Source organism: Somniosus microcephalus, unplaced genomic scaffold (genome assembly GCF_052327205.1).
Source record: "Somniosus microcephalus isolate GS21.2 unplaced genomic scaffold, FLI_Smic_1.0 unresolved_chr1, whole genome shotgun sequence".
Lineage (NCBI taxonomy): Eukaryota > Metazoa > Chordata > Chondrichthyes > Squaliformes > Somniosidae > Somniosus > Somniosus microcephalus.
The window spans coordinates 75,691,202-75,717,146 of record NW_028225179.1 but is presented as its reverse complement, the minus strand read 5'-3'; the positions used below and the strand labels follow the sequence as shown (position 1 = coordinate 75,717,146).

General features: G+C 49.1%; 1 protein-coding gene across 1 annotated transcript in view; it reads right to left on the bottom strand.

The window, feature by feature from the left end:
* LOC147095502 (nitric oxide synthase 1-like) overlaps positions 1–22,706 on the bottom strand; it is a 462,084-nt gene extending 439,378 nt beyond the window's left edge. Inside the window, exons 1-2 of the mRNA XM_085974639.1 lie at positions 22,328–22,706; positions 1,301–1,403 (exon numbers count right to left, since the gene is read on the bottom strand). Of these exons, the coding sequence (XP_085830765.1) occupies positions 1,301–1,403; positions 22,328–22,422 (198 nt within the window). The 5' untranslated portion in view covers positions 22,423–22,706. The remainder of the gene's footprint in view (positions 1–1,300; positions 1,404–22,327) is intronic.
* Between the last annotated feature and the right edge of the window lie 3,239 nt (positions 22,707–25,945).

The following is a 25,945-nucleotide window of genomic DNA, read 5'->3' as shown; positions in this document are numbered from 1 at the left end:
CTCCCTATATCCCTCACCCTTCACCTTCTCCCTATATCCCTACCCTTCACCTTCTCCCTATATCCCTCACCGTTCACCTTCTCCCTATATCCCTCACCCTTCACCTTCTCCCTATATGCCTCACCTTTCACCTTCTCCCTATATCCCTCACCCTTCACCTTCTCCCTATATGCCTCACCTTTCACCTTCTCCCTATATCCCTCACCCTTCACCTTCTCCCTATATCCCTCACCCTACACCTTCTCCCTATATCCCTCACCCTTCACCTTCTCCCTATATCCCTCACCCTTCACCTTCTCCCTATATCCCTCACCCTTCCCCTCCCTATATCCCTCATCCTTCACCTTCTCCCTATATCGCTCACCCTTCACCTTCTCCCTATATCCCTCACCTTCTCCCTATATCCCTCACCCTTCACCTTCTCCCTATATCCCTCACCCTTCACCTTCTCCCTATATCCCTCACCCTTCACCTTCTCCCTATATCCCTCACCCTTCTCCTCCCGATATCCCTCACCCTTCACCTTCTCCCTATACCCCTCACCCTTCACCTTCTCCCTATATCCCTCACCCTTCACCTTCTCCCTATATCCCTCACCCTTCACCTTCTCCCTATATCCCTCACCTTTCACCTTCTCCCTATATCCCTCACCCTTCACCTTCTCCCTATATCGCTCACCCTTCACCTTCTCCCTATATCCCTCACCCTTCACCTTCTCCCTATATCCCTCACCCTTCACCTTCTCCCTATATCCCTCACCCTTCACCTTCTCCCTATATCCCTCACCCTTCACCTTCTCCCTATGTCCCTCACCCTTCTCCTCCCTATTTCGCTCACCCTTCACCTTCTCCCTATATCCCATACCCTTCACCTTCTCCCTATATCCCTCACCCTTCACCTTCTCCCTATATCCCTCACCCTTCACCTTCTCCCTGTATCCCTCACCCTTCACCTTCTCCCTATATCGCTAACCCTTCACCTTCTCCCTATATCCCTCACCCTTCACCTTCTCCCTATATCCCTCACCCTTCACCTTCTCCCGATATCCCTCACCCTTCACCTCCCTATATCCCTCATCCTTCACCTTCTCCCTGTATCCCTCACCCTTCACCTTCTCGCAGCACGCTGATCTATCTATCTTGGGTCTTAAGTGGATGACTTCACACATCCCCACATTGTTCTCCAGCTGCCACAGTGACTAAATGTTGACCTACTTCCCCCCTCCCCAGCGAGACTCCATCCCTCCGCGGTCCGATGACCCTCGCCCGCCCTGAGAGCATGGCGGCTGAAAAACTCTCACCTTCTGCGCTTGCAAGTACAGGGTGTCGTACAACAGGCTCCCGCTCTCCCAGTTCTTCAGTCGCACGTACTTAGGCTTTTGGATGGCGGTGCTCCGGGAGAGGCTGTGGGCAACACAAGGAGGTCAGATTAGCAGGAGTCAGGAGGAGCTGGAGAGACAGAAAGGCTATGGAGAGGTCACTCATTGCAATTTACTCTGTATCTTACCCGTGCTGTACCTACCCTGGGAGTGTTTGATGGGGCAGTGTAGAGGGAGCTTTACTCTCTATATAACCCGTGCTGCCCCAGCCCTGGGAGTGTTTGATGGGAAAATGTAGAAGGAGCTTTACTCTGTATTTAAGCCGTGCTGTACCTGCCCTGGGAGTGTTTGATGGGACAGTGTAAAGGGAGCTTTACTCCGTATCTAACACCTGCTGTACCTGCCCTGGGAGTCTTTGATGGGACAGTGTAGAGGGAGCTTTACTCTGTATCTAACCCGTGCTGTACCTGCCCTGGGAGTGTTTGATGGGACAGTGTAGAGGGAGCTTTACTCTGTATCTAACGGTGCTGTACCAGCCCTGGGAGTGTTTGAAGGGAAAATGTAGAAGGAGCTTTACTCTGTATCTAACCCGTGCTGTACCTGCCCTGGGAGTGTTTGATGGGGACAGTGTAAAGGGAGCTTTACTCTGTATCTATCCCGTGCTGTACCTGCCCTGGGAGTGTTTGATGGGGACAGTGTAGAGGGAGCTTTACTCCGTATCTAACCTGTGCTGTACCTGCTCTGGGAGTGTTTGATGGGGACAGTGTAGAGGGAGCTTTACTCCGTATCTAACCTGTGCTGTACCTGCCCTGGGAGTGTTTGATGGGTCAGTACATAGGAAGCTTTATTCTGTATCTAACCCATGCTGTACCTCCCCTGGTAGTGTTTGATGGGATATTGTAAAGGGAGCTGTACTCTGTACCTATCCTGTGCTGTACCTGTCCTGGGAGTGTTTGATGGGACAGTGTAGGGGCAGTTTTACTCTGCATCTAACCCGTGCTGTACCTGCCCTGGGAGTGTTTGATGGGAAAATGTAGAAGGAGCTTTACTCTGTATCTAAGCCGTGCTGTACCTGCCCTAGGAATGTTTGATGGGACAGTGTAGAGGGAGCTTTACTCTGTATCTAATCCGTGCTGTACCTGCCCTAGGAGTGTTTGATGGGGACAGCGTAGAGGGAGCTTTACTCTGTATCTAACCCTTGCTGTACCTGCCCTGGGAGTATTTGATGGGTGTGATAAATCCATGTAGTGGAACAAGAACTCGAAGAGGCGATATCTTAGAACTAGTACGAGTATTTTATTAAACAAACAGAGTAACAAACATCATGCCTGCACCCTGGCATTCCACCTTTGCTGACCTTACAGGAAACAAACCCCTGACCTTAACAGGAAGCAAACCCCTGACCTTAGCAGCAGCATTGGCTACAGCATCACCTGGTGGATAACCTTAATCATAACATCCCAGATTACTATATCCCTCCCCCCTTAAGATTTCAGTATGAATTTCTTAACAAACAACCATTCCTAAGGGTCACATAAGAAGTCTCCATTCATCATGTTCCATACTTGACGAATCTAACAGGTCAGTATCAATCTCTCTGGTGGCTTGCGAGTCCTTTGTGAACGTCTGACAGTAAAGTCCCCGTTTGTTTGTGCTGAAGCCACCAGCTGCTCCTGAGCAGTGCTCGGAGTATCTGACTCTGCAACGATGGTTTCCTCTTGACAAATGGGTTCCTGTGGAATTGTCTCTGTCCCTGGTGGTGGCACCACAGATGCACTTGGATAACTGGGGGCAAACCTGTCCTCAGCCATTGCATCTGGAACCTTCCTTTCAATTTCCCCTTGCCTGGTAAGTATCTGATCTACATGTCTGCGTACTACCCTACCATCACCCAACATGACCTTGTATGATACGGGACCGGTCATTGAGTCTATGAAGCCAGGAATCCACTTGGGTCCATAACTGAAATTCCTGGTAAGGACCGCATCTCCTTCTCCAAAACGTCGGCTCTTTGTTCTTTTGTCATGGTTCTCTTTTTGTTTGTTTTGTCTGTTTTCCATTTTCCTTTTTAGGTCTGGGTGGACAAGGTCAAGAGTGGAGCGTAGTCTATGACCTAATAACATCTCAGCAGGAGAGAGTCCTGTGGTGGATTGAGGTGTTATTCTGTAGCTGAACAGAACCCGTGACACTTTGGCTGTTAAACTCCCTTCTGCACTTTTTTTCATCATCTCTTTAAATGTTTGTACGGCTCTCTCCACAAGTCCATTTGAGGACGGATGATATGGAGCCGAGGTCACCTGCACTATGCCATGTTATCTCAAGAATTCTTTTGTCTCTGTACTCACAAAACAAGTGGCATTGTCACTCACCACGATCTCTGGTAGCCCTTGATTACTGAAGCTCCGACGCAGGCAGTCTATAATAGTAGTGGCGGAAGCAGAATTTACCGGATAAACATCCATCCATTTGGAATGTGCATCAATGATTATGAGGAACATCTTTCCCATGAATGGACCCGCATAATCTAAGTGCAATCTTCTCCCTGGTTTATCCGGCCACTCCCAGGGGTGGAGAGGAGCCGCTGCTGGTGCCTTCCTGTGTTCCTGACAAGTGCTGCATGTCTTGACTAGATTTTCTATCTCCTCATCTAGCTTTGGCCACCACAAGTAACTCCTAGCCAAGGCTTTCATACGCGAGACCCCAGGTTGACACTGATGTAGTTGCCCTAGGATAGACTGTCGTGCTGGCTGTGGAATAATCACTCGTGCTCCCCACAACACGCAACCATCCTGCACACTCAGCTCTGTTTTCCTGACACTGTAGGGTGTGAAGTCAGCCCCCTTCCGGATGCTGTGGCCATCCCCTCACCACATATTCTCGAACTCTAGACAGTACTGGATCTTTACCTGTCCATGTTCTTACTTGCTCTGCAGTCACAAGTGCTGTGTCAGTGTCCTCCAACATCAAAACTCTGTCCTCTGGAGCTGCACAGATAGGTGTGCCTGGCAGTGGAAGACAGCTCAAGGCATCTGCGTTCCCATGGTACTTGCCCGCCTTGTAGATGATGACATACTCATATGCCCTCAACGTCACAGCCCACCTCTGGATCCGGGGTCACACCATCTCTGGAACTGCTTTCATTTCATTGAAAAGAGAGATAAGAGGTTTATGATCGTGCATATGGTGAACTTCCTGCCATATATGTACTTGTGGAACCTCTGTAACCCAAACATTACTGCTAACCCCTCTTTGTCTAACTGGGAATAGTTTCTTTCCTCTGGTGTTAGAGTTCAGGACATAAACCCTATTGGTCTTTCAGTTCCATCTTCCATGCAGTGTGAAAGAACTGCCCCACCCCATAAGGTGAAGCGTCACAAGAGAGACTGATGTCTTTCTCTGCATGGTAGTGAACCAGCACATCCGACGACAGCATCAGTTTCTTGGACTGTTCAAATGAAACCCCCTGCTCCTCTCCCCACTGCCACTGTGTCTCCTTGTGCAGTAGTTTGTGAAGTGGTGCTAACACTGTTGACAAGTTTGGTAAAAACCTGTTATAATAGTTCAGCAGTCCCAGGTAAGCTTTTAACTCAGCCACATTGGTAGGAGCAGGGGCGTCCTGCAGTGCTTGTACCTTCTCCTTGAGTGGATGGAGCCCGGTGGCGTCTACTCTGTGTCCCAGGAACACTGCCTCATTCCCCAGGAAAGTGCACTTACTCCTCTTGAGTCGTAACCCTGCCCTCTCCAATCTCTGTAGTACCTCTCTCAGAGTGCTCAGATGCTCCTGGTAGGTTCTTCCCGTCACCAGAATGTCATCCAGATAGATGGAAATATGTGGAATCCCTTGCAGTACACTTTCAATTGTCCTCTGGAAGATAGCTGGACTAGATGAGACACCGAACGGTAAGCGGTTATATGTAAACAAGCCCTTGTGTGTATTTATGGTGACATACTTCTTTGATTTGTCATCCAGTGTAATCTCCAAGTAGGCATGACTCATATCCAACTTTGTGAATTTCTTTCCTCCAGCCAGGTTTGCAAAGAGATCCTCTGTTTTGGGAATAGGATACTGCTCTAGTTTGGACACCCAATTGACTCAATTTATAATCTCCACAGAGTCTTACCGAATTGTCCGGTTTCAAAACAGGTACTATGGGAGCTGCCCACTCCGAACATTTCACTGGCTCCAGTATGTTCTCTCTCAATAGACGGTCAAGCTCAGCCTCTACCTTTGGCTTCATGGCATAAGGCACAGGTCGTTGTTTAAAAAACCTTGGCGGTGCCTCCTTGTCTACATACATCTTAGCTGGGGGGCCATTAAATGTGCCAAGTTCCTCCTTGAACACATTCTCATGTTCACTCAACACTTCACAGTATTCCTCCCAGGTTTGTGCTCGAATATCAAAAGCGGAGACCGTTCCTACCGTGGCAGCCATGCTCTCTTCCAACTGGTAGCTAACTTCAGCTCATGATTTTGTTGTTTAAAAGTCCGGGCAGACTTCTCTTCTTTATTCAGGGTCCTTTTTACCTCGTCGCCAAATGTGATAAATCCATGTAGTGGAACAAGAACTCGAAGAGGCGATATCTTAGAACTAGTACGAGTATTTTATTAAACAAACAGAGTAACAAACATCATGCCTGCATCCTGGCATTCCACCTTTGCTGATCTTACAGGAAGCAAACCCCTGACCTTAACAGGAAGCAAACCCCTGACCTTAGCAGCAGCATTGGCTACAGCACCACCTGGTGGATAACCTTATTCATAACATCCCAGATTACTATAATGGGAAAGTGTAGAGGGAGCTTTACTCCGTATCTAACCCATGCTGTACCTGCCCTGGGAGTGTTTGATGGGTCAGTACATAGGAAGCTTTATTCTGTATCTAACCCATGCTGTACCTGCCCTGGGAATGTTTGATGGGATAGTGTAAAGGGAGCTTTATTCTGTATCTATCCCGTACTGTTCCTGCCCTGGGAGTGTTTGATGGGATAGTGTAAAGGGAGCTTTATTCTGTATCTATCCCGTACTGTACCTGCCCTGGGAGTGTTTGATGGGACAGTGTAGAGGGAGCTTTACTCTGTATCTAACCCATGCTGTACCTGCCCTGGGAGTGTTTGATGGGAAAATGTAGAAGGAGCTTTACTCTGTATCTAAGCCGTGCTGTATCTGCCCTGGGAGTGTTTGATGGGGACAGTGTAGAGGGAGCTTTACTCTGTATCTGACCCATGCTGTACCTGCTCTGGGAGTGTTTGATGGGACAGTGTAGAGGGAGCTTTACTCTGTATCTAAACTGTGCTGTACCTGCCCTGGGAGTGTTTGATGGGACAGTGTAGAGGGAGCTTTACTCTGTATCTAACCCGTGCTGTGCCTGCCCCAGGATTGTTTGATGGGACAGTGTAGAGGGAGCTTTACTCTGTATCTAACCCGTGCTGTACCTGCCCTGGGAGTGTTTGATGGGACAGTGTAGAGGGAGCTTTACTCTGTATCTAACCCGTGCTGTACCTGCCCTGGGAGTGTTTGATGGGACAGTGTAGAGGGAGCTTTACTCTGTATCTAACCCGTGCTGTACCTGCCCTGGGAGTGATTGATGGGACAGTGTAGAGGGAGCTTTACTCTGTATCTAACCTGTGCTGTACCTGACCTGGGAGTGTTTGATGGGACAGTGTAGAAGGAGCTTTACTCTGTATCTAACCTGTGCTGTACCTGACCTGGGAGTGTTTGATGGGACAGTGTAGAAGGAGCTTTACTCTGCATCTAACCTGTGCTGTACCTGCCCTGGGAGTATTTGATGGGACAGTGTAGAGGGAGCTTTACTCTGTATCTAACCTGTGCTGGGAGTGTTTGATGGTGTTTGTTCACCTCACTCACTCTATCTCTTTCTTTACCTCTCTGTCTATCTGTCCATCTCCCTTCATTCTGTATGTCTCCACTTTTGCTTAATTGACTTTGTCTATGCATTTTTCTGTCTATCCTATTCTCTGTTTGCATTTCTCTCAGTTCCTGTACCCCTGTATGTCTCCGCCTCACTTTCGGTGTCTCTGTTTGGATTGCAGCCTTTGCCTCCTTCTCTGTCTGATATCCTGTCCAGAAACGTTGGTGCTTTGTGAACAGGAAGCTGAGTGATGGGTGGAAGGTTGAAAAAGAAACTGACAACCACACAGGAAATGTCCCAATGAAAGGATTCATTGCAGTTTCACCAGCCTGACACCGGGGTTAAAAGGTTAAATTCGGAGGTCAGGTTGCATGGACTAGGCTAGTATTCCCAAGAATATAGAAGAGTAAGTAACACTAATTGAGTGTTCATGATGATTAAAAGATTTGGTCCGGGAAATAGAGAGAAAATATTTCCCCTGGTGGAAGAGTCCAGAACAAGAGGCATCACCTTAAAATTAGAGCTAGGCCGTTCAGGTGTGATGTCAGGAAGCACTTCCTCACACAAAGGGTCGTAGAAATCCAGAACTCTCTCACCCCTCCCCGCCTCCCGCCTCCCTCCTCCCAAGCCGCAAAAGCTGTTGAGGCCGGTGATCAATTGAATACTTCAAAACTAAGATTGATAAAATTTTGTTAGGCAAGGGTATTAAGGAGTATGGAACCAAGGTGGGTAGATGGAGTTAAGATTCAGATCAGCCGTGATCTAATTGAATGGTAGAGCAGGCTCGAGGGGCTGAATGGCCTCCTGTTACTGTGTAACGGGCTTGAGGGGCTGAATGGCCTCCTCCTGTTACTGTGTAACGTGCTCGCGGGGCTGAATGGCCTCCTCCTGTTCCTGTGTAACGGGCTCGAGGGGCTGAATGGCCTCCTCCTGTTCCTGTGTAATGGGCTCGAGGGACTGAATGGCCTCCTCCTGTTACTGTGTAACGTGCTCGCGGGGCTGAATGGCCTCCTCCTGTTCCTGTGTAACGGGCTCGAGGGGCTGAATGGCCTCCTCCTGTTACTGTGTAACGTGCTCGAGGGGCTGAATGGCCTCCTCCTGTTCCTGTGTAACAGTGGCGAGGGGCTGAATGGCCTCTTCCTGTTCCTGTTTAACGGGCTCAAAGGGCTGAATGGCCTCCTCCTGTTCCTGTGTAACGGGCTCGAGGGGCTAAATGGCCTGCTCCTGTTCCTGTGTAACGGGCTCGAGGGGCTGAATGGCCTCCTCCTGTTACTGTGTAACGTGCTCAAGGGGCTGAATGGCCTCCTCCTGTTCCTGTGTAACAGTGTCGAGGGGCTGAATGGCCTCTTCCTGTTCCTGTTTAATGGGCTCAAAGGGCTGAATGGCCTCCTCCTGTTCCTGTGTAACGGGCTCGAGGGGCTAAATGGCCTCCTCCTGTTCCTGTGTAACGGGCTCGAGGGGCTGAATGGCCCCCTCCTGTTACTGTGTATCAGAGTTGAGGGGCTGAATGGCTTCTTCCTGTTCCTGTTTAACGGGCTTGAGGGGCTGAATGGCCTCCTCCTGTTCCTGTGTAACGGGCTCGAGGGGCTAAATGGCCTCCTCCTGTTCCTGTGTAACGGGCTCGAGGGGCTGAATGGCCTCCTCCTGTTCCTGTGTAACGGGCTCGAGGGGCTGAATGGCCTCCTCCTGTTCCTGTGTAATGGGCTCGAGGGGCTGAATGGCCTCCTCCTATTCCTGTGTAACGGGCTCGAGGGGCTGAATGGCCTCCTCCTGTTCCTGTGTAACGGACTCGAGGGGCTGAATGGCCTCCTCCTGTTCCTGTGTAACGGGCTGAATGGCCTCCTCCTGTTCCTGTGTAACGGGCTCGAGGGGCTGAATGGCCTCCTCCTGTTCCTGTGTAATGGGCTCGAGGGGCTGAATGGCCTCCTCCTGTTCCTGTGTAATGGGCTCGAGGGGCTGAATGGCCTTCTCCTGTTCCTGTGTAATGGGCTTGAGTGGCTGAAAGGCCTCCTCCTGTTCCAAGGTTGCTTCAAGTTTCAGGATAACATGGATAAATAGGGAGGTCAGAATCAAGTGTAGCCGAGAAACATGCAACTGTCTGTGCCCTTGGTGGAGTCACTCAAAGGCAGCCTGTATCCCAATGAGCGAGCCATTGTTGCCAGGGTGACGGACTGTCCAAATAGAAAGGTTGAATGTGCTTCAGAGAAGCACAGAGTTTGATCGAGGTCAAATAGTGCCGGAGTAGAGTGACCGTCACCAGCTCAAAGAGGGAAAGGAAACACTTGCATTTCTACAGCACCTTTCACAGAAATCACAGAAACCCCACAAGTGCAGATAGAGGCCATTTCGGCCCATCGAGCCTGCACCGACACATATCCCACCCGATCCCCGTAACCCCTACACCAACACCAACACATATCCCACCCTATCCCCATAACCCCACATATTTAATCCCCCTAACACTAAGGGTAAATTTATCATAGCCAATCAACCTAACCCGCACATCTTTGGACTGTGGGAGGAAACCGGAGCACCCGGAGGAAACCCATGCAAACACGGGGAGAATGTGCAAACTCCGCACAGACAGTCGCCCGAGGCCGGATTCGAACCCGGGTCCCTGGCGCTGTGAGGCAACAGTGCTAACCACTATGCCACCGTGCTGCCCTTTCACCTTTCACCACATCAGGGTGTCCCAAAGTGCTTTACAGCCGATTGAAATACTGTTTGAAGTGGAGTCACTGATGTAATGTAGTGAAGCACAGCAGCCAATTTGTGCACAAGCACCAATGGGATCAATGACAGATAATCTTTATTAGTAGCATTGGTTGAGGGAGGAATGTTGGTCTCAGGATTTGGGAGAACTCGCCTGCTCACTTCCAATAGTGCCATGGACTCGGATTAATGTCACATCTGAAAGACATCACTTCTGACAGTGCAGCGCTCTCTCAGTACAGCCCCTCCAACAGTGCGGCTCTCCCACATTACTGCCCCTCCGACAGTGCTGTGCTCACTCAGTACTGCCCCTCCAACAGTGCGGCGCTCCCTCAGTACTTCCCTTCCAACAGTGCGGCGCTCCCTCAGTACTTCCCTTCCAACAGTGCAGCGCTCCCTCAGTACTTCCCTTCCAACAGTGCAGCGCTCCCTCAGTACTTCCCTTCCAACAGTGCAGCGCTCCCTCAGTACTTCCCTTCCAACAGTGCGGCGCTCCCTCAGTACTGCTCCTCTGACAGTGCGGCACTCCCCCAGTACTGCCCCTCAGACAGTGCAGCACTCCCTCAGATTTGCCCCTCTGACAGTGCGGCGCTCCCTCAGTAGTGCCCCTCGGACAGTGCGACTGCCCCTCCAACAATGCAGCACTCCCTCAGTACTGCCCCTCCAACAGTGCGGCGCTCCCTCAGTACTTCCCCTCCAACAGTGCAGCACTCCCTCAGTACTGCTCCTCCAACAGTGCAGCGCTCCCTCAGTACTGCCCCTCCGACAGTGCAGTGCTCCCTCAGTACTGCCACTCATACAGTGCAGCGCTCCCTCAGTAATGCTCCTCCAACAGTGCGATGCTCCGCAGTACTGCCTCTCTGACAATGCAGCACTCCCTCAGTACTGCCCCTCCGAGAGTGCAGCGCTCCCTCAGTACTGCCCCTCCGACAGTGCAGCTCTCCCTCAGTACTGCCCCTCCGACAGTGCGGCGCTCCTTCAGTACTGCCCCTCCGACAGTACGGCGCTCCCTCAGTACTGCCCGTCCGACAGTGCAACATTCCCTCAGTACTGCCCCTCCGAATGTGCAGCTCTCCCTCAGTACTGACCCTCCGACAGTGCAGCGCTCCCTCAGTACTGCCCTTCCGAAAGTGCAGCGCTGCCTCAGCACTGCCCCTCCGACAGTGCAGCGCTCCCTCAATACTGCCCCTCCGACAGTGCAGCGCTCCCTCAGTATTGCCCCTCTGACAGTGCAGCACTGCCTCGGTACTGCCCCTCCGACAGTGCAGCGCTCCCTCAATACTGCCCCTCCGACACTGCAGCGCTCCCTCAGTACTGCCCCTCTGACAGTGCAGCACTGCCTCGGTACTGCCCCTCCGACAGTGCAGCGCTCCCTCAGTACTGCCCCTCCGACAGTGCAGTGCTCCCTCAGTACTGCCACTCCAACCGTGCAGTGCTCCCTCAGTACTGCCCCTCCAACAGTGCAGCACTGCCTCAGTACTGCCCCTGTGACAGTGCAGTGCTCCCTCTGTACTGCCCCTGCGACAGTGCGGCTCTCCCTCAGTACTGCCCCTCCGACAGTGCAGCGCTCCCTCAGTACTGCCCCTCCTACAGTGCAACGCTCCCTCATTACTGCCCCTCCAGCAGTGCAGCACTCACTCACTACTGCCTCTTCCTCTGTGTGGCACTCCCTCAGTACTGCCCCTCCGACAGTGCTTTGCTCCCTCAGTACTGCCCCTCTGACAGTGCAGTGCTCCCACAGTACTGCCCCTCCAACAGTGTGGTGCTCCCTCAGTACTGCCCCTGCGACAGCGCGGTGCTCCCTCAGTACTGGCCCTCCGACAATGCGGTGCTACTACAGTACTGCTCCTCCGACAGTGCGGTACTCCCTCAGTACTGTCCCTCCGACAGTGCGGTGCTCCCTCAGTACTGGCCATCCGACAGTGTGGTGCTCCCTCAGTACTGCCCCTCCGCCAGTGCATGCTCCCTCAGCACTGTCCCTCCGACAGTGCGGTTACCCCTCAGTACTGGCCCTCCGACAATGCAGCGCTCTCTCAATACTGCCCCTCCTACAGTGCAGTGCAGCGCTCAGTACTGCCCCTCCGACAATGCAGTGCTCCCTCAATACTGCCCCTCCGACAGTGCAGTGCTCCCTCAGTACTGCCACTCCGACCGTGCAGTGCTCCCTCAGTACTGCCCATCCGACAGTGCAGCACTGCCTCAGTACTGCCCCTGCGACAGAGCAGTGCTCCCTCAGTACTGCCCCTGCGACTGTGCGGTGCTCCCTCAGTACTGTCCCTGCAACAATTCAGTGCTCCCTCAGTACTGGCCCTCCGACAGTGCGGTGCCCCCTCAGTGTAGTGGCACTCCGTAGTTTTCAATATGCAGCCACTGAGCTTTAGCTTTGAGGCTTTTCGCAACAAGTAGACGCGTGTCGAAATAAAACGTTCCAAAACGTAACTTTGTCTTTAAACTGTTTACTGTAATACATTTCAAACAGGATTTCAAAGTAAAACACGTTTAAGCACGGTCAGAAACTGTATTGCTCCACAGCCATCAAAGCTTCTACCTTTCCTAGCCTCGTGGTGCTTGAACTGTAAAAATGGCTGGATATATCATGTGACAAGCTTAAGGACTATACCATTGGAGCAAGAATAAAGGGGGTCTCTCAGACTATACTATTGGAACAAGAAAAGAGGGGGTTTCTCAATACAATAAGGCATAGTGGTTAGCACTGTTGCCTCACAGCGCCAGGGACCCGGGTTCGAATCCGGCCTCGGGTGACTGTCTGTGTGGAGTTTGCACATTCTCCCCGTGTTTGCGTGGGTTTTCTCCGGGTGCTCCGGTTTCCTCCCACAGTCCAAAGATGTGCAGGTTAGGTTGATTGGCTATGATAAATTGACCCTTAGTGTTAGGGGGATTAAAATGTGTGGGGTTACGGAGGTAGGGTGGGATATGTGTTGGTGTAGGGGTTACGGGGATCGGGTGGGATATGTGTCGGTGCAGACTCGATGGGCCGAAATGGCCTCTATCTGCACTGTGGGGTTTCTGTGATTCTGTGATTGTGAATAAGTCAGTCAGGTAAATTAACTATATTATACTAGAATATGCATCAATAATAAACAAATGTACATACATACTGTACCATAATATTTAACCAATATTTTAAGGTATTTTCTTTCTTCTTTACACTTTCTTAAACTTTCATGACTCTTACATTCTGGTCCCTAATTGACTAGGCACATGAAGCATAGCAATTACTCAAATATTCTTAAGAGTCATAAACTAATGAGTTCAACATATTTACAATATAAATGTCCCCTTTTTTTGTTTTGTTCGGGAACCTTTCACGCTGCTTCTTGTAGCAGGCAGAGCTTTGTGATCGGTCTTTCCAGGGTACTGGTCTTGGTTTGCAGACAAACGTGACGAACAACGCCTCTGGAGTCTGGCATGGTCTTAATTATTTTTCCCATCAACCAAGAATTTCTGGGGGCTGAATCATCCACGATTAAGACGATGTCTCCGACATTGAAGTTCCTCTTTACTTTGGACCATTTTTGACGCTCCTGTAGCAGAGGTAAGTATTCTCTTGTCCTTCTGGTCCAGAAAAGGTCTGACATATACTGAACTTGCCTCCACTTCCGACGTGCATACAGATCTTCCTTTTTGAAGACTCCCGGGGGCATGACTGGCTGTGTTTTCAACAACAACAGGTGGTTCGGGGTCAGGGCTTCGAGGTCATTGGGATCATCAGATGTCTTAGTTAGCGGTCGGTCATTAATGATGGCTTCACCCTCACACAGAACGGTTTGAAGTCCCTCGTCGTCAAGCATTTGCAGCTTCAGTACAGAACTGAATAGTTTTCTTACGGTGTGTATCTGTCTTTCCCAGACACCTCTGTGGTGGGATGCAGCCGATGGATTGAAGATACACTTAATTCCTGTTTGCTTCATGGCTTCCTGTATTTTGAGCTGATTCCAACCTTCAATAGCTTCCCGTAGTTCTCTCTCTGCTCCGACAAAATTAGTGCCATTATCAGAACGCATAATGGACACCTGTCCTCTTCTACAGACAAAGCGCCGCAGGGCGTTAATACAGGAATCAGTGTCAAGCGTGTGTGCCACCTCAATATGAACTGCTCTGATGGTCAAACAAGTGAAAAGCACACCATATCTCTTGACAAGGCTCCGTCCTCGCTTTACCTCGAAAGGCCCAAAATAGTCCACCCCTACGTTTGTAAATGGGGGTTTGTCTGGTTACAAACGGTCTTCAGGCAGGTCTGCCATTTTCTGCTCCCCAGCTCTAGCGTGTAACCGTCTGCAAACAATGCATTCAGAGAGTATTTTTCTTATTACAGAATTAGCTCCTGGAATCCGGTATCTTTGTCTTAGCTTTGCAAGCACGTGGTTCCTCCCACTGTGTCCAATACTCTGGTGTATATGCTGAAGAATGAGAGTAGCAACCCGGAGGCCCTTAGAAAGGATAGCAGGATGCTTGGCCTCCTCTGGCATAGCAGATTTGTTTAGTCGCCCTCCCACCCTCAGTACTCCATCTTGGAGTGTAAGGTCCAGCTTGTAGATATGACTACCTTTCTTGATTGGAGTATTTTGCTGTAAAGCTTTGATTTCTTCTGGATATCTTTGTCTCTGACTGAAGCAAACTATCTCCATCTCAGCCTTGGCCAAATCCTCCACGGTCAGTGAATTCTTACCCAATGTGGTCTTGTGCTGGTGCATATACTGCTGTAGAAGTATATCTGCTTATCAAGGTTACTTTCAGACTGACTGATAGTGGCTCGATACTTTTTTCTCTTACCGCTCAGGTGTAGCAGCAACTCTTTCAGCTTTAGAAACCATGCAACTGCTTTCCTCAACTGGTGCCATCCTGAGAAATGGTTAACAAACTTGTTCACTGTGTCAAAGTTCTCTTTCGTAGTTATGAGATTTGCTGTGACTGATCTCGACTTCGACGTCGTCTTCAGCAATCTGACTTGGCATATCTGGTCTTTCTGGCCATGATCTCTCTGTTTCCAGCAGATAACTTGGGCCTTGTATCCAAGTTTCACTCCTCATGAAGTTTTCAGCCTTCAATCCCCGTGAGGCTTGATCTGCTGGGTTTAATGAGGTGTTTACATATCTCCACTGAGATGGTTGTGTAGCTTCTCTAATGGATGAGATTCTGTTTGCTACGAAGGTCTTGAAGCGTATCTTCTCATTCTCTATATACTTCAGCACCGTTGTGCTATCCGTCCAGAAGACAGATTCTTCTAGTGGGAACTGTAACTCTTTCCGCATCACCTTGTCAACTTTAACTGCAACAACCACTGCCGCCAACTCCAGTCTTGGGATGGTGACCTGCTTCAGCGGAGCCACCCTGGATTTCCCCATGAGGAAGGAACAATGTTTCTGGCCCTGTTGATTTGTCAGCAAGAGGTAAGTAGCCGTGCCATAGCCGTCCTCACTGGCGTCCGAGAAATGATGTAGTTGAGCCGTCTTTGTAACTCCAAAACTCACAGGCTTGATGCATCTGCTGATGTTGAAGCTAGAAAGTTGTTGCAAATCTGTCAACCATCTGAGCCATCTCTGAGCTTGACCTTCTGGGATATCTTCATCCCAGCCTCTCTTGTCTCTACACAGCTCTCGTAGGATCAGCTTCACCGGCAGAATGAGTGGTGCCAGGCATCCAAGAGGGCCGTAGATGGAACTGACCACGGAGAGAATCCCTCATCTTGTGGATGGTCTTTCGTTCACCATTATTCTGAAGTTGAACGTGTCTGACTCGATGCACCATTGTACACTAAGAGCTCTCTCGATAGGAAGGACATCGTGGCTCAGGTCCAGATCTTTGACTTCAGTGACTCTTTCCTTTTCTAGGATAGAAGCTAGAACTGCTCTGCTGTTGCTTATCCACTTAGTCAGATGGAATCCTCCATTCGAACACAGAGTTCTAAGGTCTCTTGACAGTGCAATGGCATCGTCTTCTGTTGACATGGACTTCAGACAGTCATCGACGTAAAAGTTTCTGAAGATTGTCTCCACAGCCTCTGATGGTGCTTTGCCCTTGCCATCTTCTGCAGTCCTGAGAGCGTAGCTTGCACAGCTGGGAGATGATGTGGCTCCGAACAAGTGTACGGCCATTCTACATTCCACCATAGCTTGACTAACGTCGCCATCTGGCCACCAAAGGAAACGCAGAAGATCAGCATCTTCATCAGGGACTCTGACTTGGTAGAACATTGATTCTATATCTGACATCATGGCAACGAGCTCTTGTCTAAACCTCGTCAAGACACCAATGAGGGTGTTGGTAAGATCAGGACCTTGAAGCAGCTGGTCGTTCAGTGAAGTTCCTCTGAATGAAGCGGTGCAGTCAAACACTACACGGATCTTTTTCTTCTTTGGGTGATACACACCGTGATGAGGAATGTACCAGACCCTTCCATCGTCTCTGTTCAACTGTTCCTCAGGCACTTTTACAGCATAGCCTTTTGCTATGATGTTTCTCATGAAGCCTTTGTAGTCTTCGTGAAAGTTGGGGTTCTTGTTCAGCTTTCTCTTTAGACTGATGGCGCGCTGCTCTGCTATGCAGCGATTGTTCGGCATCTTCGCGGTCTGTCTTCTCAGTGGCAAACCAATGTGATAGTGGCCATCAATGAACTGTGTAGACCTTGTCATCAAATCCATGAACTGATGGTCTTCTTGTGACATCTCTGTCTTTTCCTCACAGCTGCATTCTGAAAAGTCTGCGTTGAACTGCTGTATCAACAGCTCTTCAATGCTTGCGATAGAGATGCGATTAACTGTGACATTTTGTCGTTCCTCCTTGCTCGACTTGTTGCCATCATCTTGTAAGAATTCGCAATAATTTACAGTTCTGAAGATTCATTTTTTTGATTAAAGTATCCCTGGGCGATGTGCTTTTAAATTTCCAGGGATAAAAATGGCAGTCGCACCACATGGCCGAAGACAAAAGAGGCTTGGAATGCAGCTTTCGGTGTCTGGAAGTAAGGTTCAATGAAGACAAAGGACATCTAAACTGCAGAAGAGACTTTTGTATCTTGAATGGGAAGCGTTAACATTTTGAATGGATTTTAAATCACCCCAGTACTGGACAATAGAGCAGTTGTATCTCCCTTTTGTTTCAGCACAGGGAGCTCCGAAAATCACATTAACTCAATCCAACCACTTTGTGTTAGCCTATCACAGCTTTCTCTTGTGTATTGGACCCTTTTGGGTGGGGAATTCTGCACACAGCCTTGCAAGGCAGAACGGGAGGGGCTCACCAGGTATAAAGATAGGGCTGAGAAGCCAGCTCTCTCTCTTGACTTCCTGGGACCATAGGTGAGCCTCTCTCTCTCTCTCTCTCTCTCTCTCTCTCTCTTCGCTGGACCACATGTCAGCAGAGTTTCTGACTCCACACAAGGCAACCTAGCAGTAGTTAAGGGGGGATGGTGATTTAAGGGAATTGCTAAGATTGTTTAAATAACATTGTAGCCATTGTATCCCTCGTTTTCACCGTCTGCAACCCCCCTGTTGTATAGTTTTACAATTTCACTGTGTTCGTGTGGGATAGTTTGATATTGTGATTATAGTTTCTTTTAGTTAATAAAGCTTGATTTTTTCTCTCATCCAAACCACGTGTTCTGTTTTAATATCATTAATTATAAGTTCCTCCACTCAGAACTAAAGGAGGGGTAGCGATTCGTAACCGCTGTTTGTAAATTGGTTTAGAGTGCAGCAGCAAAAAGACTGCTGGCCAGGTAGATTACCTTAAACCAGTTTAAAAGAAGCCCCCCGGAATCCTTACAATCTCTCCTTACCGGTCCATTGACTACCCATCCAAGGGCTGTCCTGACTGCGTAGGGTCCGTCATCCTTGCTGTTTATCACCTGCCATGGCTCCATAGTTTTGTAGGCATTGGTTCCAATTAATAGGCCAATTTCTGCTTCAATGTATGGGAGATGCCCCTTTCCCAGGTAAGGCCATCTCTCCACATCCTTCTGCAGGGCTAAGTTCCCTATTTTAACAGGAATCTCCCTGTGTGTGAAAACATTAGGCAGGTCTATGAAGTCCTTCTCTTCAAGTCCACACACTTCTAAGTCTGACAGGATGTAACTTTGCACTGACTTCTCATGACCCATGGTGCGTAATAGGATTTCTGTTCTTCTGCCTCTAACGTTCAGCTGTCGCATGAGTGTTTCTGTGCAGAACGTTGCTGAACTATCTGGATCCATGAAGGCGTAAGTCTCCACAAACTTCTCACTCCTCTTAGACTTGATCTTTACAGGTACGATGGCAAGAATACAATCACTGTCACCGGCCCCAGTGAATCCACAAGTCTCTTGTTCTAGTGACACCAGAGCACTTGAAACAACCTTCTCGTCTTTGTTGTTTTCTTCACTCTTCTTAGAGACTTGTTCTTCTTTATGGATATGCAGCAGACTGGGATGTTTCTGAGTGCACTCTCTGCATGTTGTTCTTTGCTTACAGTTCCTACTCAGGTGCCCCTGAGAAAGGCATCCAAAACATAGGCCATTGTACTTCAGAAATTCAATTCTGTCTTTATGTGGCTGTGCTTTGATGTCACTGCAGAAATCCAATGTGTGATTCTTCTGGCAGAATAAACATGGCTTCTGAAAGGCATTAGCAGGTGTCACTGTGCTGCTCTTTTTGGGAGATGAGTTCTGAGACCTTTCTTCTCCAGCTTGAATGACGATAGTTGCAAAGCTGCTTCCCTTGGGACCACCTTTCCTGAGAGTCTTTGATTCAGCAGGCTTGGCTTTCACTCTTCCATCAGTAGTTGGGCTGACATCCTGGATGTTTCCAAACAATGGGTCCATAGCAACTTTAGCCTGTTTGTCTATGAAATTCACTAAGTCTGCAAACCTGGCTCTACCTTTCCGTCTCTCCATTATCTCAAAGGCTGTTCCTCTCCATTGTTCTCTCATCCTGTAAGGAAGCTTAGAGATGATGATTCTCATAGTCGTAGGATTGTCCATCTCTTCCATGAATTCAACATTCTCCATGGTGTTGCGACATCCTATGAGAAAAAGAACATATGTGTTCAATGCCTCCCCATCCTCCGATCTGATCTGTGGCCACTTAATAGCCTTTTCAATATATGCAGTGGCTATCTTCAGCTCATTACCATAGTGCTCCTGAAGCAACTTCCTGGCTTCTATGTATCCCCGGTCCGGTCTCATGTGTTCACAGCTTCTGACCAGGTCTTGTGGTTTACCACTGGTGTACTGTTCCAGGTAGTACAACTTATCACTGCTGCTCTCTGTTTTGGAGTCAATGGCTTGTTCGAAGGATCTGATGAAGGGCTTATACTTGAGTGGGTCGCCCTGGAACACTGGTATGTCTCTTTGAGGGAGTCAAAACAGATTCTGTTGTTTTACAAGCATCTCTGTAATTTCGTTCTGACGCTGCATCACTCGGTATAGGCTTCTCCCTGTGTCTTCAGGCCTCTGGTGGTCATCAGCAGGGTCTAGTCTAGACCGTCTGATGTCTGGGGTAGCATCACGTGCTCCTGTTAGTGGAGAGGTCTCTCTTCCACGCTGTAATGCCAGGAGATGGTCTTCAGACTCTCTTTTAACTCTTGAAGGTGCCCTGGATCCAACTCTGTGTGACACCATTGACTGGCAGTAGTCATTCATGCCATCCTGTGAGCCTTCATAATCTTCAAACACTCTCAACTTGGCATTTGAGACCGCAATAGCTGTTTTTAGCTCCAGCTGTTCTTTCTTAGCCTTCAGTTGGGCCTGCAGTTGGGCCTGTTGGGCATGTTGTTGGGCCTGTTGGGCATGTTGTTGGGCCTCTTCCCGTTCAAGAGCTTGCTTTTCCACTAAAGATGCTGCGGCGCCATCAACGCTGCCCGTTCAACCTCTTCTCTCATGCGCTGCGACGAGCATGTGGTAGAAGTGACTGACCTGTGTTTTTGCTCAGTCGGGCTGAAATCTCTGAAGTGCTATCATCTGGTCCGACTTCATCGTCATCTTTATCTTTCTCTGCTGTATCAGCATCTTGACGAATCTTTAACATTCACTGTTCTGTGGCCTTGACATAGTCCTTAACGTTAGATGATTTAAGATCAAACCAGTTGTGCTGATCAGCGTTTCCCTCATCTTCAGACAAAAGTGCTAATACATCTTCATTGAGTACAGTAAATTCTTCATACAACTTGGAGAAATCATAATGCATTATGTCTTCAACTTTCTCAATATTAGCATTATCTTCCATGAGACAATCAATTATCTTCATTTTTCCAGTTATCTGAGCTAATTTAGCCCTCCTTGCATCTATGCTTCTATGTAACTTCTCTTCCATTGCCTTTGGGGTGAGCTTTACTTCCCTCTTTTGGCCAACAATCCTTTGTACAGCCGGGGGAAGCCCCTCACGGCTCCATGAGGCGGCGGCCATTTTACCCGCAGCTCTTATCTAGCTTCTGAATAGAATGAACAAGGCAAGTAACAGTCACTGTACCTTCGCTTTCTTATATTGCCGTCTGGCTCCGTGACCATTCCTGTATATACGTTCGCCGACAATTCCGTCCTTTCCTTCATAGGGAGCTAGTTTTTGACTAATGTAGTGGCGCTCCATAGTTTTCAATATGCAGCCACTGAGCTTTAGCTTTGAGGCTTTTAGCAACGAGTAGACGCGTGTTGAAATAAAACGTTCCAAAATGTAACTTTGTCTTTTAACTGTTTACTGTAATACATTTCAAACAGGATTTCAAAGTAAAACACGTTTAAACACGGTCAGAAACTGTATTGCTCCACAGCCATCAAAGCTTCTACCTTTCCTAGCCTCGTGGTGCTTGAACTGTAAAAATGGCTGGATATATCATGTGACAAGCTTAAGGACTATACCATTGGAGCAAGAATAAGGGGGTCTCTCAGACTATACTATTGGAACAAGAAAAGAGGGGGTTTCTCAATACAATAAGTCAGTCAGGTAAATTAACTATATTATACTAGAATATGCATCAATAATAAACAAATGTACATACATACTGTACCATAATATTTAACCAATATTTTAAGGTACTTTCTTTCTTCTTTACACTTTCTTAAACTTTCATGACCCTTACACTCAGTACTGCCCCTCCGACAGTGCGGTGCTCCCTCCGTACTTTCCCTCCGACAGTGCAACGCTCACTCAGTACTGCCTCTCCGACAGTGCAGCACTCCCTCAGTACTGCCCCTCCAACAGTGCAGCGCTCCCTCAGTACTGCCCCTCCGGCAGTGCAGCACTCCCTCAGTACTGCCCCTCCGTCAGTGCGGCGCTCCCTCAGTACTGCCCCTCCAACAATGCATTGCTCCCTCAGTACTGCCCCTCCAACAGTGCGGCTCTCCCTCAGTACTGCCCCTCTGACAGTGCAGCGCTCCCTCAGTACTGCCCCTCTGACAATGCAGCGCTCCCTCAGTACTGCCCCTCTGACATTGCAGCGGTCCCTCAGTACTGCATCTCCGACAGTGCAGTGCTCCCTCAGTACTGCCCCTCCGACAGTGCGGCTCTCCCTCACTACTGCCCCTCCGACAGTGCTGCGCTCCCTCAGTACTGCCCCTCCAACAGTGCAGCCCTCCCTCACTACTGCCCCTCCGACAGTGCAGCGCTCCCTCAGTACTGCCCCACCAACGGTGCAGCGCTCCCTCAGTACTGCCTCTCCTACAGTGCGGCGCTCCCTCAGTACTATCCCTCCGACAGTGCGGCGCTCCCTCAGTACTGCCCCTCCTACAGTGCAGCACTCCCTCAGCACTGCCCCTCCGACATTGCAGCACTCCCTCAGTACTGCCCCTCCTACAGTGCAGCACTCCCTCATTACTGCCCCTCCGACACTGCAGCACTCCCTCAGTACTGCCCCTCCTACAGTTCAGTGCTCCCTCAGTACTGCCCCTCCGACAGTGCAGTGCTCCCTCAGTACTGACCCTGCGACAGTGCAGTGCTCCCTCAGTACTGCCCCTCCGACAGTGCAGCGCTCCCTCAGTACTGACCCTCCGACAGTGCAGTGCTCCCTCAGTACTGCCCCTCCGACAGTGCAGCGCTCCCTCAGTACTGACCCTCCGACAGTGCAGTGCTCCCTCAGTACTGCCCCTCCGACAGTGCAGCGCTCCCTCAGTACTGACCCTCCGACAGTGTGGCGCTCCCTCAGTACTGCCCCGTGACAGTGCAGCGCTCCCTCAGTACTGCCCCTCCGACAGTGCAGTGCTCCCTCAGTACTGCCCCTCCGACAGTGCAGCGCTCCCTCAGTACTGACCCTCCGACAGTGCAGCGCTCCCTCAGTACTGCCCCTCCGACAGTGCAGTGCTCCCTCAGTACTGCCCCTCCGACAGTGCAGTGCTCCCTCAGTACTGCCCCTCCGACAGTGCAGCGCTCCCTCAGTACTGACCCTCCGACAGTGCAGCGCTCCCTCAGTACTGAGGCTAATCTATATCTTTAATGCTGACCTCTGCTCATCGCTCTTGCTGGTCGGAGGAGCCGAGGTCAGTTTCTCGGAGTCTGTGTCCAATTGCTTGTCTTTCTTCAGCTCCTTGTCCTCCATCGCTTCCCAATTCTAAGCTTGTCTTTGGTACAGAGTAGAATCTAAAGTGGAGCGATCTCAAACACAGCTTGTCCAAACCAGTCACTCTGGAACAGGCGAATGCCCAACCGTCGGAAAGGCAGCTTTGGGCCCCAGCTGATGGGCGGAGCACACTGACTGGGCAGAGTATCCTGGGTTTATTCAAGAAACTGGCCGATCTCACAATCTGCTGCTGATGAATCAATCCTGGGTTCAGCTTGTTCCATTTCCTCGCCGCTGCAGATCATTCCGGCAGCAACTGTCCCAACCCTGATGGGAAGTTAATTGCCAATAAATTCTTCCATTTCTCAATAACTGTAACCTCTTTCATTCAGTGCAGTTACAGAGAGAGAGACTGAGAAACAGGTTCAGAGTGAGAGAGAAGGGACAGAGAGAGAGAGAGAGAGAGAGAGAGAGAGGTACAGAGTGAGAGAGAGAAACAGGTACGGTGAGAGAGAGAGATAGAGAGAGAGAGAGACAGGTACAGAGTACGATAGCAAAATACTGCAGATGTTGGAAATCCGAAATAACAACAGCAAATGCTGGAAAAACTCAGCAGGTCAGGCAACATCCGTGGAGAGAAATTTGAGATGACATTTCGGGTCGAACCCTTCTTCAAAAGTACAGAGTAAGTGAGAGAGAGAGATAGAGAGAGAGAGACAGGTACAGTGAGAGAGAGAAAGAGAGAGAGAGAGACAGGTACAGTGAGAGAGAGAGATAGAGAGAGAGAGAGAGAGATACAGAGTATGTGAGAGAGAGAGAGAGAGAGAGAGACAGGTACAGAGAGAGAGAGAGAGAGAGAGAGACAGGTACAGTGAGAGAGAGAGATAGAGAGAGAGAGACAGGTGTAGTGTGTGTAACCGTTCGCCTTTAAGAGCACTACTTTAGGTGTGGCACTATTTGTTGGCTCATGTATACTGTAATACCGATAGTGACCACACCAGTATATAAGGGTTGTGATACGTTAACTAGGGCAGATTCGCCCGAACCTCTGAATAGTAAAGACCTGTTTTATTTGTTAATCTTGGAGTCTGTGTATTATTTGCAATACAACCCACAGACTTAACAACAGGTAAAGTGAGAGAGAGAGAGAGAGAGAGAGACAGGTACAGTGAGAGAGAGAGATAGAGAGAGAGAGAGAGAGATACAGAGCATGTGAGAGAGAGAGATAGAGAGAGAGAGACAGGTACAGTGAGAGAGAGAGAGAGACAGGTACAGTGAGAGAGAGAGATAGAGAGAGAGAGACAGGTACAGTGAGAGAGAGAGATAGAGAGAGAGAGAGAGACAGATACAGAGTATGTGAGATAGAGAGATAGAGAGAGAGAGACAGGTACAGTGAGAGAGAGAGAGAGAGAGAGAGAGACAGGTACAGTGAGAGAGAGAGAGAGAGAGAGAGAGAGACAGGTACAGAGTGAGAGAGAGAGAGAGAGAGACTGGTACAGAGTGAGAGAGAGAGAGAGAGACAGGTACAGAGTGAGAGAGAGAGAGAGAGAGAGAGAGAGAGAGACAGGTACAGAGTGAGAGAGAGAGAGAGAGAGACTGGTACAGAGTGAGAGAGAGAGAGACACAGGTACAGAGTGAGAGAGAGAGAGAGAGACAGGTACAGAGTGAGAGAGAGAGAGAGACAGGTACAGAGTGAGAGAGAGAGGTACAGAGTGAGAGAGAGAGAGACAGGTACAGAGTGAGAGAGTGAAACAGGTACGGTGAGAGAGAGAGAGACAAGTACAGTGAGACAGACACTGGGAAAAACACACAATAGAAGCCCTACATGCAGAATTTTGCCGAAGCATTCTTCGCACCCAAAGGAAAACACCAACAAATGCATGCAGAGCTGAACTAGGCAGATACCCACTGATAATAAACATCCAAAAATGAGCACTAACCTTCCTAAATCACCTCAAATCTAGCTCCCCAGACACCCTTCATTTTAAAGCCTTCCAGACCCAAGAGCTAAACCCAGAAAAGAGTCCCCTGAGTCAGCTGCTACTGAAACTAAGTACTCCTACTCAGCCGGACCCTGACCAGTCCCAGACCAACACTGCCGTCCAAACACCAATCCGAGTGAACCAAATCATTAAACAATGCAAAGAAACCTACCTGGAATATTGGAACAAAATAACCAAAAGCCAAAGCAGATTAGAATGTTACCGGGCCCTAAAAAGAGAATATAAACTGGCAGACTATCTCTCGACCATCAGAGACACAAAACAGAGACAGACCCTCACCAGGTACAGACTAAGCGACCACCAACTGGCAATTGAAAAAGGAAGATACAAGAAATCCTGGCAGCCTAGAGAGAATAGAATATGTGATCAATGTCTGGCCGGCGAGGTTGAGACAGAGATGCACTTCCTCCTAAAATGCGAAAAATTCAACAAAACAAGAAACATATTACAAGCTCAGCCAAACAACCCCAGATTTCAAAGAATTGGATGACCTGTCAAAATTAAGATTAGTCCTGGGAGAAGGAGACAGACCATACCTTGGTGCCAAATATGTAACAACATGTCACAACCTGAAGACTGTTTAAAATTAATACTGAATGTACCCAACGATGTTCAACGACTGTTTAAATTAATATTGTTTAAATTAATATTGTATGTACCCAACGAAGGTCAAAATTGTTTGACACCTACAGAATGTTGGAAAACTGTACTTATTGTTATGAAAGCTTTGGCAATATGGTTCCCTGTAAACTTTCATGCCAATAAAGCATTTGAATTGAATTGAATTGAATTGAGAGAGACAGGTACAGAGTGAGAGAGAGAGAGAGAGAGAGAGAGAGGTACAGAGTGAGAGAGAGAGAGAGACAGGTACAGAGTGAGAGAGAGAGAGAGAGAGAGAGGTACAGAGTGAAAGAGAGAGAGAGAGAGGTACAGAGTGAGAGAGAGAGAGAGAGAGACAGGTACAGAGTGAGAGAGAGAGAGAGAGAGAGACAGGTACAGAGTGAGAGAGAGAGAGAGACAGGTACAGAGTGAAAGAGAGAGAGAGAGAGACAGGTACAGTGTGAGAGCTGGTGAGAGAGAGAGAGTTATAGAGTGAAAGAGAGAGAGAGAGAGCCAGGTACAGAGTGAGAGAGAGAGAGAGAGAGGTACAGAGTGAGAGAGAGAGAGAGAGACAGGTACAGAGTGAGAGAGAGAGGTACAGAGTGAGAGAGAGAGAGAGAGAGGTACAGAGTGAGAGAGAGAGAGAGACAGGTACAGAGTGAGAGAGAGAGAGAGACAGGTACAGAGTGAGAGAGAGAGAGAGAGAGAGACAGGTACAGAGTGAGAGAGAGAGAGACAGATACAGAGTGAGAGAGAGAGAGAGGGGTACAGAGTGAGAGAGAGAGAGAGAGAGGTACAGAGTGAGAGAGAGAGAGAGAGGGGTACAGAGTGAGAGAGAGAGAGAGAGAGAGGTACAGAGTGAGAGAGAGAGAGAGAGACAGGTACAGAGTGAGAGAGAGAGGTACAGAGTGAGAGAGAGAGAGAGAGAGGTACAGAGTGAGAGAGAGAGAGAGACAGGT